At 52.9% G+C, this 15,028-nt stretch overlaps 1 protein-coding gene across 1 annotated transcript; it reads right to left on the bottom strand.

Moving 5' to 3' along the window:
* Nucleotides 1-614: 614 nt before the first annotated feature.
* LOC140716508 (proteasome subunit beta type-9-like) lies at nucleotides 615-10,505 on the bottom strand. Its single transcript, XM_073029304.1, has 6 exons — nucleotides 10,215-10,505; nucleotides 6,806-6,872; nucleotides 5,482-5,614; nucleotides 3,404-3,533; nucleotides 1,540-1,681; nucleotides 615-1,076 (listed from the first exon to the last, which is right to left on the bottom strand). The coding sequence occupies exons 1-6, from the start codon at nucleotides 10,266-10,268 to the stop codon at nucleotides 949-951; spliced, it is 654 nt and encodes a 217-aa protein (XP_072885405.1). The 5' UTR covers nucleotides 10,269-10,505; the 3' UTR covers nucleotides 615-948.
* Between the last annotated feature and the right edge of the window lie 4,523 nt (nucleotides 10,506-15,028).

Below are 15,028 nucleotides of genomic sequence, written 5' to 3' on the forward strand. Positions count from 1 at the left end.
TTTGGCGAGTCCACACTTGGGGTTGTGTGTGCACTGTGTGACAAGAAGGATGTGGGGGTGTTGGAGGGGAACGAGCTGGACAAGTAGGGCTGTGCTCTCTGGAGTGCCTGGGGCCGAGGGGAGACCTGATGGAGCTTTATCAGATTATCAGAGGCGTGGAGAGCTGGAAAATCCGAGTCTGTTCCCAGACTGGAAATGTTAAATTCTAGTGGACATGGGTTTAATGTGTGCAGGAGAATGTTTAAAGGGGCAGGCGCACAGAGAGCGGTGGGTGGGTGAATGCTGTGGGTCTGTCAGGAGCCGGATGTGACAGAACTGGTCAAGAGGCTGTTGGATGGGAAATGGAGAAGACATGCTCTGGAGCAGACTCAATGGGCCGAATGTCTGCACTCCTTCTATGTCTCATGCTACCACGTGTAGGAAGTGTGTGTCATTGGACTAATTGGTCAGGCACAAGATGACGGGCCGAACGGCCTGATCCCTGCTCTGCTGTTCTGTGTTTGATGTTCCTTTCTCTGACTCAATCTGCACAGATTGAATAAAAACCCAAACTGTTGGGTGGTACAACCTCCCATTTCCGATCATTTTTCTCCCAAGGTTCAGTCTGGTACAGGTTCAGCACTAAAGAATCATTTATTATTGATTAAACCCTGTCACTATCCGTACCCTGTACCTCGGGTTTACAGTCCAGGCTCTGCAGCGGCTCCGGGAGCTGTCACTGGGTGACACGGGCCGGTACTTGGTCACCGTTGCCCCCCCGGTGTGTGAGAGCAGGAACAGTGTTACTGAGGGTGGGTGTGGGTTATAACCGTGATCTCCCCCACCCACTGGGACCTGCTCCACCCGTCGTTTCCCAGCCACGTCTCCGCCCAAACAGCCACGGGTTTCCGGGTAACAAAGCTCTGGAACACGAGGTCTATGGGTCAGACGTCAGGCGACCGCAGGGCATCACTCGTCGTAGAAGCGAGGCATCTCGTTGGGCAGTATGACCTGGTGTTCGGCGCCCTTCTCCGTAATGGTGTTGAGGAAGATCACCCCTCCACTGGAGCCATCCCGGCTAATGGCCAAAGCTATGGCTGATCAGAGAGAGCAAGAGAGACTATTGTTAGTGAGATCCCTGGGCAATTCACACACCAACCAACACCCCACCCAACCCAGGGAGAGGGAGAGGAAGAAAGACCACCGTTAGTGATGTCAGCTTGTGGAGAGGGAGGGGGTAGTTTGAGATAGACTGAGAGAGAGGGAGGAGAAAGTTCAATCACCAGTGAGGTCAGATCTTGACACCCCCCCCCCCCCACCAACACACCGCCACAAAATTCACACCCACTCCAATCCCGGCGCAGGCTCCAGCACAGAAAAAGGGAGAGAAAGAGGGAAGGAGAGAGGGAGTGAGAGGAGATCGGGAGAAAGGGAGGGAGGGGGAGAGGCAAAGGGAAGGAGAGAGGAAGGGAGGGAAGGAGCGAAGAAGAGAGGGAGGGAGAGAAGGAGAGAGAGTAGGAGAGAATGGGGAGTGGCTGGGAGACACCCACCATCACTCACCATTAGTTACGAACTGTTTGCACTCATCCCTGCTCATGCCAGCTCTGTAATTGGCGTCCACGTATCCGTAGATGTAGGTGCTCCCAGAGCCCCCGACTGCGCAGGGCTGCCTGACTAGCATCCCGCCCAGTGTGACGTACACCTGGGGACCAGAGCGCAGGATCAACACACCAGACCAGCACAGACCCCCCCTCCCCTCACCAAGGTGACACTGCACTGCTGTCTGCAACTCCAGCACACTGGAGACTGGGGGAGACACTGTCACTGTGTTGACGGGACCACCCTGGTAGGAACCCATAGGTTTCGTTTGCTGTGGACTGTCACTTTAAGGGAGTGCCGAAGTGAGGCGGGACTATGACGTTAGTCACAGACTGAAATGGATTGCTTCAGGCGTTTATACCGGGGGAGAGAGAGCGACTTTCAGTAGTAGCAGAACGAGAGAGAGAGAGAGAGAGAGAGAGTGAGAGTGAGAGTGAGAGTGAGAGAGAGAGAGAGAGAGAGAGAGAGAGAGAGAGAGAGAGAGAGAGAGAGAGAGAGAGAGAGAGAGAGAGAGAGAGAGAGAGAGAGAGAGAGAGAGAGAGAGAGACTGAAAAGCCAGTAAGTTCAGCTTGTCGCAGCTGGAGTCTGGAACTCTCCTATGCCCACAAGGGTGGGTTGATTATCGATCCAGTGCACGTCGAATGTGTGGCTGTCACCTCGTATAAATCCATAGGGGTGGATTTTCTGGGGTATCCTGTGTGTGTTAACCCTTGCCTGGGTATGTTGTGGTAATCACTTGAAGACGATATCCCTGTGACAGGCCACTTTCGGTGATAATTCGTATGTGGATTTGGACGGAGGATCTTGAACAACTGATATTTAGTCTCTGCATTGTGGACCCTGTAAAATTTGACGAAATTGCCTTCTCTCTACACTTACCCTGGATTACAAATATCTCTCTCCCATCATTTATTTTACGGATTACTGAACTTTCCTACTTTACCATCTCAAGGCTCTAAGCCTTGTTCACCCCCCCCCCCCCCCGCCAAGCTCAATATAGTTTGGGAGTTATATTTACACACATATATACACATAACACTGTTAACTTTTGTTTATCTTGGTTATGTGACTATATTATACGCAGTTACTAATAAAGAGAGTGGTTATAACATCAAAGCCAGACTCCATGTGAGTCTATTGCTGCTGGTTTGTTTCCTAAAAACGTTACAGATCATAACAATCCTTTCCCCAACACGATCAGCTTCGTCCCGGGGGAAGGACACCGAAAACTCCAACCCTACAACAGAATGGGGTGCGGACAGGCGTCAGCAGTAGGGATTGGGGATACACAGAACAGGGGCTACACCAGGGAAAGACCCTGTGACGGTACTCGTGTGGAATTCTGCATTTTCATGAGGTACCAAGGAATGGACTGCATTTACGCAGGCAGGGTACCCTGTGACAGACCATTACATGGGTGGCAACCGCATCATCAAGGACTGCGTTTAAATGGGTGGACAGATGTGTTTACACAGGCAGGCTTATGTTTATGTAGGCGGTGTACCCTGTACAGACCACTGACATGGATGGGGACTGCATCATCATGGACTGCGTTTAAATAGGTGGAGATATCCACAGACAGGTCGTGTTTACACAGGCAGGCTTAGCCGGGGATGGATGGTGTTAATAGGGCTTGGGTTACCCCATGACAGACCGGTTTACACAGGTGGGTGTAGCTGGGAACAGTACACATTTACATGGGAGGGTACTGGTGTCAAGTGCATTTACACAGTGGGGATACGTGGGGATAAATCATGTTTGCCCATGCAGGATGGACCCCAGGCGGGGTACGTGGGGACGGACTGCACCCAGCGGCTGGGATTACCTGACCCTGGTGGCTGCGGTCCCACCCTGCCACGATGAGATGTGCCAGCAATTCTTCCTTGTACTTGTAGCAGATGTTCCTGACCAGGGCGGCAGCGGCTCGGACCCGGGGCTCCTCCTGCAGCTCCAGACTGGGGTAGGGAGGGCAATCTCGTCAGTGCGATGGGAAACAGGCCCTTCGGCCCACCTGCTCCATACCAGCCACCAACCAGACCTTCCCGCAACCCTCCCCACATCCCCATTATCACCCACCTCCCATTAGACAATATGACATAGGAACAGAATTAGGCCATTAGGCCCATCTAGTATGCTCCACTGATTTGCTATCCCTCTCAACCCCAATGCCCTGTATTCCCACCATAACCATTTAGACCCATACTAGTCAAGAACCTTTCAACCTCCACTTTAAATAAACCCAATGACTGGACCTCCACAGTCGTCTGAATTCCAGTCCACTGGGAACAATGCACAGTGGCCAACTACCCCTCCCACCCGCACCCCTTCGAGGCTTTGGAACACCTGGGGAATAGCCACACGGAGAATGAGCCGGAGGTCGGGTTGAGCCCGCGTCTCTGGAGCCCTCAGGGAGTGTCTCTACCTGTTGCCCCACAGGCGCTGCCCCGGGTTGAGACTGGGCTTTCTGCTGATTGACTTACACTCATAGAAACCCAACATGGAGGCAGCCACGGGATTGACACCGACCTCCAAACCCCCAGCCAGTCTCTGCAGATCCTCGGTAACACAGCGCCAGCGCTCACCGGCTCACAGGCCGCGCTCCAGCCCCGTGGAACAGCGCAGGGTTTCTGCAGCTGGACCGCGGTTCACGGCTGGAAAGCTGCAGACGGCTGGATCGCTGTGGCTGGAGCCCCAGCCGATGTGGGGAGCCTCAAGTTGGCACTTTCCCCGGCTGGCAGTGACCTCTGCCGGGGCAGAACAGGGTGGAGTGGGAGAGAGGGAGAGTGAGGTGGCAGTGGTGGGAGAGGGAGAGTGAGGTGGCAGTGGTGGGAGAGGGAGAGTTGGTGGTTGTAGATGTGGGTGGGAGTGAGGTGTAGATGTGTTTGTGTGTGTGGGGGGGGGGGGGATGTATTATTTATTTAGCAATACAGCATGGAGTAGACCCTTCCAGTCCTTCGAGCCACACCGCCCAGCAACCCCACTACCCCAATTTAATCCCAGCCTAATCACAGGACAATTTACAATGACCAGTGAACCCAGCAACTGGTACGTCTGGAAACCCAGGTGGTCTCAGGGAAAAGTCCTAACAGACAGGGGCAAAAACTGAACCCGAGTTGCTGGGCTGTAAACTATTGTTCTAAACCTCTACACTACCGTGTCGGAGGTGAGGAGGGGAAGGATCAGAGACGGAAGGTGTGAGTGTGCGACCAGGATGGACACTGGTAGCGCAGATGGTGACTGTACTGTCCAAGAGCAGGAGGCAGTGTCGGTGCGATCATCGATGGAGGGGTGCGCAGGGTGTGGTTAGGGCAGGAGATGGAAAACCCCACAGAGATATCGATGGAGCTGGGACCCTGTGGTAAACCCAGACCCAGGGTTTGGGGAAGAGGTCCTTCAGTATGAGAATGACCTCAGACGCACGACTGTGTTGACTGGGGACCTTGGATCGAGACCAGCCGGTGTGGGACAGGGCGTTAGTGGTTGGTGGGCCAACAGGACCAGAACACAGAAGATGGAGAAGGGTTTGTGAGGGTCTGGGCAATGCAGGGGAGGGGGCACTGGGCAGTGGACTGCGGAGAGATCAAAGGTAAGCTCTGGAGCAAGAACGGGCTGGTGGAGCGGTTCCCACTGTACATGGTGAGCAGAGTGTGGGCTGTGAACAGGGATGGACAGCTCATGTCAACAGGCAGGGCAGTGACCCCCACCATAGTCAAAGCACCCACCCTCCATCACATATCAGACATACCCCGTCCCAGGCTGGGCCATCCTGTCCCTCCAACCCCAATCAGAAAACCTCCCTCGCAGACTGGATGCCCCCCCCCCACCCTGTTGTCCCTGCTTGGACAGCACTATCTCCACATGGACTCCCACCCCCTCCACACCCCAGGCAGTTGGACCAGGTACCTGTGCAGCTCCAGCTGGTAGGAAGTGATGTCAGCGATGGCCTGGGCATCGGCCGCAGAGCCGGACAGAGCACAGCAGATACGCTCGTGCAAGGGCGACAACTTGTTCATCACAACGATTACCCACCGCCACCCTGGGGGCAAGGGAACACCATCAGTGACACAATCCCATTCCCAAACCCCATCCCGTGATACAATCCCCTCCCCGACACACTCCCACATCCGCATCTCACCCTGCTGACCCCCTCTCTACTACACACCTGGGACCCACACTTCATCCTACTGACCTCTCCCACTCCGACACCCCATCCTACTGACCCCCTCTCACTCCCACACTCCATCCTACTGACCCCCACCCACTCCCTCATCCCATCCTACTGACCCCCTCCCTCTCCCTCACCCCATCCTACTGACCGCTCCCACTCTGACACCCCATCCTACTGACCCCCCTTCCACTCCCAGACCCCACCCTGCATACACTATCCCTTCAGCAATACACTCCCCGGGACCCTCTCCCCACACTCTGTACTTTACCCTGTTGACCCACCTCCCCCCCCCCCCCGAATGACACACACCCTCTCCCTGAGTTAGCCAAGGACCCCGCTCCCTCCACTCCCCCAGAGCTGCAGCACTCATCGGTGCTGGCGGGAACCCCCTCCAAGTCAGCAGAGGTTGGTCTCAGGTGGCAGGTCAGCGTCCGAGGGCGGACCCGGGCAGCACGGAGCAGCAGCAGAGGGCTACTGACTCTGGACTCAGGCTCAGAACCCCACCCCCCACCCCCTTGGGGGCTCCTCCAGCACCTGGCACAGGTGACTACCCGTTCATCTCGCTGGTGTCTCTGGGGGTCTTGTTGTCCCCCACGTCACACCAGTCGAGTTACCGGTTCAGCAGCCAGTTCCCAAACACCACTCGGGGACATCGGTTCAGATCCCACCCAGCCGGCCCAGAATTGTAAAATCTGAGAGTGGCAGGAATCGGGAACAATGGCTAGCAGCAACATGGTGGGGCCGAAAGGCCTGTTTCTGTGCAGTACAATCTAGTAATTAGGAGCTGGTGTCAGCAGTGCAATCATGGAACAATGCACTCCAATATCAGGGCAGCAACTATAACCCCCCACCCCCAGTATGGGGGGAGGGAGGTGTCCAGACCGGACAACGTGGGTGGTTACCACACCCTAGGGGCAATCAGTGCTGTGGTGTCCAAGTTCCTGAGTGAGTGACCAGCACGACGGTGAGGCACGGTGTCATGCAGTGAGGGCAGCACCTGGGGCACGGTGTCAGACACCAGACGGTGTGGTCACAGGTTGACAGTGAGGACCAACCTACCCTCCCGAGACCCGGAGTCTGAGGCGATCACAATTCCTCCATCGAACTCCACCGCCATTATCGTGGTCTGCAGCAGACAGAGAGAGAGAGAGAGACACACACATCAGACACACACACTCATCTCTCTGTCCACAGCCCACCTCCCACCACCTGCCTGCCTATCCTCCATCTTCTCTAACAAACCCTCACCTCACCTCCCTCCCTTGCCACCCACATCCCCACCTACACAGAACTCCCTGTCCACGGCCCAGCTCCCCACCTCCGGCCCAGGGTAATCCCTTTTCCTACTGGGGGGGGTGGGATTTCAGATGACACGTCCTCCTCAGACCTGGGGGGTGGTTAACAAGGGAGTTGTTGGTTGAGGGAGGGGGGAACAGGACTGTGAGGCAAGGGGAAGTGGTTGTTTTACATTGGGGGGAGGATACATGAGGTGGGATACTGGCCATGAAGCAGGGTTGGTATTCCCAATGGTCCAAACCCAGTGCCCAGGGCTTGGAGATGGGCACAGGCTGATCCCACTGCTCACTCCTCCAGGGGGTTACCCCCCCCCCCCACCCAGGAGATGTGTGGACTAGGGTGGGGGGGAGTGAAGGTCTGGGGGGACTGATGTTAGATGTTAATTACAGACTGGACCCAAGCCCATTCCCATCACCCGAACACGCTGCTCCTACCACACACCCAATGGTCACTCTGCAACAGACCATCACCCGGATCTCCCAATTAGTAAACTGTCCCTGACCACATGCCCCCATCCCCCTCCCTCACCACATACTCCCCCCCCATACCAACCCTATTCCCACAAACACGCCACCCCAAGCTTCCCATTGCCCCCCAGTTTCTAGACCTCCCCGGGCCCATTGCCACGGGTGATGACTGGAGCCTCACCCATCACCCCAAAGCCCCTCAGCTGCTCCTGTGAGTGCGGCCCCCAAGAACCCACACCACGACACAGGACCCCTCGCCCAGAGGTGGGGAGAGGCATGGGGATGGAGAGGCAAGGCCGAGGGGGTGGAAGGAGGGTCAGGGGGCTGAGACAGAGGTGAGGGGAAGGAGAGACAACAGGGGAGGGAAAGCCAAGGCAGAAAGGAGAGACGAGGGGGAAGGGAGCACCAAGGGAGAGGGAGAGCCAATAGGTCAGGGAGAGGTGATGGAGAGGGAGGGGTGAGGAAGAGGGAGAGACGAGAGTGAGGGATTGAGGGAGAGGTGTGGAGTGGGTGAGGCCAGGGAGGAGATTACAAAGTGGCGGAGTGGATATTGAGGGGTGGGGGAGAGGTGGGGTGGGGAAAGGGAGGTGAGGGATGAGGTAGAGCTGAGGGATGAGGGAGAGTGGTGGAGTAGGGGAGAGATGAAGGTTGGGGGAGAGCTGATGGGTGGGAGTGAGAGAACTGAGGGATGGAGGGAGTCGATGGTGGATGCGGTAGTAAAAGGGGAGGGGGTAGGGAGAGACAGAGGAGTTTGAGAGCGAATAGTGGAGGGGTATGGTTTAGGGGAGAAGGAGAAGTGGGACATGGGAATGGGGATGAGGAAGGGGGATAGAGAAGGGGTAAAGGTGATGGTGAAGATTGGAGAAATTGGTTGGGGGTGAGAAATGTAAAGGATGGTAATGGATGGGGAGGGGTGTGGTGAGTAATGGGGAGATGTGAGGGATGGGGAAAGGTAGGGAGAAGGAAAGGTTGGAGGAGGTGAAGGGAACGTGAGGAAGGAGAGGTGTGGGAGGTATGTATGTGGAAAGGTGAGGGGTGAGATGAGGGGTGAGTGAGGGAGGTGGAGATGGTGGGCGAGGGGAGGGGCAGGTGGAGTTGGGAGGTGGAGGGAAGCAGAGGTGACGAACAGTAGAGAGTGGGAGCTGGGATGGACAGGAGGGTGTTGAAGGATGTTGAGGGTGAGGTGAGGAATATAACACACACAAAATGCTAGAGGAACTCAGTAGGTCAGGCAGCATCTATGGGGAGGTATGTTATGTCAGACTTGATGTTAATATCCCTTATTTGCACTCCCGAGACATGCTGCGGGTTTTCGGGCTGAAACCCGATGAAAGGTCTCAGCTCGAAATGTCGACAATTTATCCACTTGCAGAGATGCTGTCTGAACTGCTGAGTTCCTCCAGCTTTTGTGGATGTTGCTCTAGATTTCCAGTATCCGCAGAATCGTTTGTGTTTACGATTTAACTAAGTGTTATGCTTGGCACAGACATTGTAGTCCAAAAGACCTACTCCTTATTCTGAGAGAACCCAGACTCCTCTAACTGGGGACAGGGGAACTCACTCCCTGATCTACCTGTCCAGCACCGGAATTTGGGAAGTTTTCATTTAGGCCACCACTCCTTCTCCCAATATCTGGACCCAGTCTCTCCTCCACAAGCAAAGCCAGTCAGTGAACCCATCTGGTGAATCTTCACTGCACTACCTCTGTGTCTAGGACATCAGTCCCACATAACCATCACAAACCTGTCCAAACCATGGTCTCACAGAGTCCCTGGACTTAACTACAGAGTAACCATTCCACACTCTGGTCTCACTGAGACCCTGGACATTAATTGCAGAGAAACCTGTCCACACTCTGGTCTCACTGAGACCCTGGACATTAATTGCAGAGTAACCTGTCCACACTCTGGTCTCACTGAGACCCTGGACATTAATTGCAGAGTAACCTGTCCACACTCTGGTCTCACTGAGACCCTGGACATTAATTGCAGAGTAACCTGTCCACACTGCGGTCTCACCGAGATGTGGGGGTAATTGCGGGATTCGGGTAGACTTGGGGGAATCGAGCTGATGTGAGGTAGGGATCGTGGGGAGCGAACCGGGAAGATGTTGGGTCTAGGTCTGAACAGACTGCATTCCCGCCACGCCGCGTCACGCTGCGTGGAGCAGGCCACTCGGCCTTCCAAATCCGCGCGGTTTCTTTCCTCTCCCTCCCATCAAGTTCCCGAGATGTCACCCCTCAGCCCAACACGGGGCAATTTGCAGCGACTGATGACCCGACTGATTCCACACGTCTTTGAGACGTGGGAGGAAACCTGAGCACCGGGTGAGATCCAATCACCGGGAGAACGCGTAAACTTGAGACGGGCAGCGTCGGGACTCAGGAGGGAATCCGGGTCCCCAGCGCTGGGGGACGGCACCAGTGCTGCAGGTCACCGCCGCCAGCATATGGGAATCCTTCCCACAGCAGCGGGGAATTCCACAGTGAACCTCCGCCGCCCGTTTCCCCCACCCCCGAGAGCAGGAGGCAGACCTCGCCCCGCCGGCTCGGTGCCGGACCCTGCCGCAGGTAGCGACCCCCCAACATCACTTTCAACCCCTCTAGGTCTCACATACACCCCCGGGTCCCCGGCACTGCCCCACTCTATCGGGTCCCGCCCAGTACTGCCGATCTCTGCGCGGGACCGGGGCTCCCCAACACCTACCCCAATGCTAACTGGCACGGTAGAACCGCCGATGAGTCCCGATGTCGACTGCATATCGCTGTCCGCCGTCTACTCTCTCCCGTCCGCCGTCTGGGGAAGTGTCCGGCACAGAAGTGAAACAGAAAGTACAGCCGGAACGGGACAGGAGGGTACAGAGCACCGCCCCACACCCCCCACCCCGATCCCGATCCAGAGCAGGACGGCAGGGTGACACCCCGAGTCTCGGATAGGGGCTGGGGGCTTCCCAGGCTTTGAAACTGAACAAGAATCCCCAAAAACAGCGGCTGCTTCCAGCCAATCAGCGAGGGCAGCGTCTAGCGTCACTTGTTGTCGGGTAGATCCCGAATCTGCAGTTTGCTGCGGAGAGCACCTATAGGTGCCACCCAGAAATGAGGAGCACCTGTAGGTGGCACCAGGGACCAGGCACGGGGTACAAATTTTCAGCGGCCGATTACCCGATTGACCCCTGGAGAGACTTTGGCCCAATATGTCTGTGTCCTCCGTAATGGGAACTATCTGATTCCACCTGCCTGCATGTTCCATATCCCTCCATTCCCTGTCAACACGTTCCATATCCCTCCATTCCCTGCCTGCACGTTCCATATCCCTCCATTCCCTGCCTGCACGTTCCATATCCCTCCATTCCCTGTCAGCACGTTCCATATCCCTCCATTCCCTGCCTGCACGTTCCATATCCCTCCATTCCCTGCCTGCACGTTCCATATCCCTCCATTCCCTGCCTGCACGTTCCATATCCCTCCATTCCCTGTCAGCACGTTCCATATCCCTCCATTCCCTGCCTGCACGTTCCATATCCCTCCATTCCCTGCCTGCACGTTCCATATCCCTCCATTCCCTGCCTGCACGTTCCATATCCCTCCATTCCCTGTCAGCACATTCCATATCCCTCCATTCCCTGCCTGCACGTTCCATATCCCTCCATTCCCTGTCAGCACGTTCCATATCCCTCCATTCCCCGCCTGCACATTCCATATCCCTCCATTCCCTGTCAGCACATTCCATATCCCTCCATTCCCTGCCTGCATGTTCCATATCCCTCCATTCCCTGTCAACACGTTCCATATACCTCCATTCCCTGTCAGCACGTTCCATATCCCTCCATTCCCTGTCAGCACGTTCCATATCCCTCCATTCCCTGTCAACACGTTCCATATCCCTCCATTCCCTGTCAGCACGTTCCATATCCCTCCATTCCCTGCCTGCACGTTCCATATCCCTCCAATCCCTACCTGTTTAAGAGTCTGTCTGATGCCTCTGTCGTATTTGCCTCTCTGGCAGCACATTCGGGGACTCACCACTTTCTGTGGCAAAACAACCGGCCCACATATCTCCTTTAAACTTTGCCTCTCTCGCTTTAAACCTGTGCTCTCTCGTGTTTGACCCTTCCACCCCGGGAAACAGACTCTCTGACTGTCTGACCTCTCTCCTTCCCTCACCTCTCTGTCACTCAACTTCTTCATTTCCTTCACCTCTCCACCCCCTTACCTGCACACTTGCAGATATTTCTAACCTCTCCCTACTCCAATCTGAGGCCCCACCCCCCGACTGTTTTAAGAAGACCACTAACATCCCTGTATCTGAGAAATAACAAGTAATGTAATAAGTCTACAGCCAGTGGCTCTGACATTCAGACAGACAGACAAACATACCAATAACTCTACAGTAGTATAAAACTGCGTACTCGTGCCCCTATAGTTATCACTGGAGGAATTTACCGGCCATGTTCTTTTGACTCGTATTGGTTTGTATTCTGCTTGGAGGACAGTGACCAGTGGTGTTCTGCAGGAATCTGTTCTGGGATCCCCCCTCTTTGTGATTTTTATAGATGACCTGGATGAAGAAGAAGAAGGGTGGGTTAGTAAGTTTGCTGATGACACAAAGGTTGGGGGTATTGTGGATAGTGTGGAGGGCTGTCAGAGGTTACAGCGGGACATTGATAGGATGCAGAATTGGACTGAGAAGTGGCAGATGGAGTTCAACCCAGATAAGTGTGAAGTGGTTCATTTTGCTAGGCCCAATTTGAAGCCAGAATATAACATAAGTGGTAAGACTTTTGGCAGTGAGGAGGATCTGAGAGATCTTGGGGTCCATGTCGATAGGACATTCAAAGCTGCTGCGCAGGTTGACAGTGTTGTTAAGAAGGCGTATCGTGTGTTAGCCTTCATCAACCGTGGGATTGAGTTCAAGAGCCGTGAGGTAACGTTAAAGCTATATAGGACCTTAGTCAGACACCACTTGGAGTACCGTGCTCAGTTCTGGTCACCTCACTACAGGAAGGATGTGGATACTATAGAGAGAGTGAAGAGGAGATTTACAAGGATGTTGCCCGGATTGGAGGGTGTACTTGACCTTTTCTCCTTGGAGTGATGGAGGATGAGAGGTGACCTGATAGGGTGTATAAGATGATGAAAGGCATTGATCATGTGGATAGCCAGAGGCTTTCTCCCGGGGCTGAAATGGCTAACATGAGGGGGTATAATTTTAAGGTGCTTGGAAGTAGGTACCGAGGAGATGTCAGGGGTGAGTTTTTCACACAGAGAGTGGTGAGTGTGTGGAATGTTCTGCCGATGCTGGTGGTGGAAGCGGATACAATAGGGTCTATTAAGAGACTCTTAGATAGGTACATGGAGCTTAGAAAACTAGAGAGCTATGCACTAGGGAAATTCTACGCCATCTCTAGAGTTACATGGTCAGCACAACATTGTGGGCCGAAGGGCCTGTAATGTGCTGTAGATCGCTATTTTCTATTGCTGTAAATGAACAAAATCAGCACAGCACCTGGTGAGTCTGTGTACAAGAAGGGGCAGAGCCACCTCTACTTCCTGAGGAGACTGCAGTCCTTTGGAGTATGCAGGCCTCTCCTTCACATGTTCCAGCAGCCTGTTGTCACCAGTACAATCTAGTATGCGGTGGTGTGCTGGGTTAATGGCATCAAAACGGGTGATGCCAACAGGCGGAATAAACTGATTAGACAGGCTGGCTCTATTATTGGAGTCAAACTGGACACACTGGAGACTGTGAAAGAACAAAGGACCCCCAGAAGATCCTGACAATTTTGGACAATGGTCCTCACCCTCTGCACGCCACCCTAGCTGAACAGAGGAGCACTTTCAGTAACAGATAAAGACAACTGCACTGCTCCAAAGAGTGCGATATGAGGTCATTCTTACCCTCAACCATTGGGGTCTATAATGAGTCAACCTGTAGCTGGGGAAGTGATGACTCCTCCTGTTAGACTGTTATTAACCTCTCTGTTTAGGCTCTGTTTACCACATCCTGCTGTTGTGAACACCCTGTGCAATTCTGTGCAATACTCCCATCACTTCCTATCTGGACGGTGTGACTGTGCACCCATTACTGCATAATATTATGGTAATTCTTGCTGATTAGTGTGAACTTGGAAATCTGGTTAATCTTGTACATCTTATTCTTTAAAAAAAACTTTTTCTATTGTTTGTTACTTCTCTTCTAATATTTGCATATGCGTACACTCTTGATGCAACTGTGACATTGTAATTTCCTTTGTGATCAATAAAGTATCTTATCTATCTAGTGCAGATATTGTCTTCATTCAATGCTTTGACCATTGCATTTTCCAAATCTTCATTTTTATTGAACTTTCAATAAGATTGTCTATACTTTTATAATTCTTAACTTCTTTTCATTTGTATCCTTGGCCTTTTCTGGAATCTCCGTTCTGAATGTTTGAAACTGCAGTGAGTAAACCAGTTCTGAATTCTCCTACTGCTTATTTCTTGCCAACTGTCAGTGACAAAGATCACTGCTATTTAAACATACAATGCCTATAAAAAGTATTCATTCCCCCTCCCCAGAAGTTTTCATGTTTTATTGTTTTACAACATTGAATCACAAGGATTTAATTTGAATTTTTTTGACACTGATCAACGGAAAGAGATTCTTTTGTGTCAAGATGAAAACAGATATCTACAAAGTGATCTAAGTTAATTACAAATATGAAACACAAAATAATTGATTGAATAAGTATTCATATACTGACACATCACTGGTGCAGCCAATTGGTTTTAAAAGTCACATAATTACCTAAATGGAGATCACTTGCGTGCAGTCAAGGTGTTTCAATTGATTGTAGTAAATATATATCTGGAAGTCCAGCTGCTGGTGAGTCAGTATCCTGGCAAAAACTACACCATGAAGACAAAAGAACACTCCAAGCAGCTCTGAGAAAAATGTTATTGAAAAGCACAAGTCAGGAGATGGATACATGAAAATTTTCAAGTTACTGAATATCTTGGAGTATAATTAAGGCAATCATCAAGAAATAGAAACAATATGGCACTGCTGTAAATCTGCCTAGAGCAGGCTATTCTCAACATCTGAGTGTTTGTGCAAGAAGGGGACCGGTGAGGGAGGCCACCCAGAGACCTGTGGCAACCCTGGAGGAGTTACAAGATTCAGTGTCTGAGATGGACGAGACTGCACATACAACTGTTTTCCGGGTACTTCACCAGTCACAACTTTATGCGAGAGTAACAAAGAGAAAGCCATTGTTGAAAAAAACTCACATGAAATCTCAGCTAGGGTTTGGCAGAAGGCATCTGGGAGACTCTGAAGTCAGCTGGAAGGAAGTTCTATGATCCAATGAAACTAAAATTGAACCTTCTGGCCATCAGACTGCACGGTATATTTGGTGTAAGGTAAACACCACACCTCATCAAAAACACACCATCCCTACTGTGAAGCATGGTGGTGGCTGCATCATGCTGTGGGGATGCTTCACTGCAGCAGGCCCTGGAAGGCTTGTGACGGTGGAG

Source organism: Hemitrygon akajei, chromosome 2, assembly GCF_048418815.1.
Source record: "Hemitrygon akajei chromosome 2, sHemAka1.3, whole genome shotgun sequence".
Lineage (NCBI taxonomy): Eukaryota > Metazoa > Chordata > Chondrichthyes > Myliobatiformes > Dasyatidae > Hemitrygon > Hemitrygon akajei.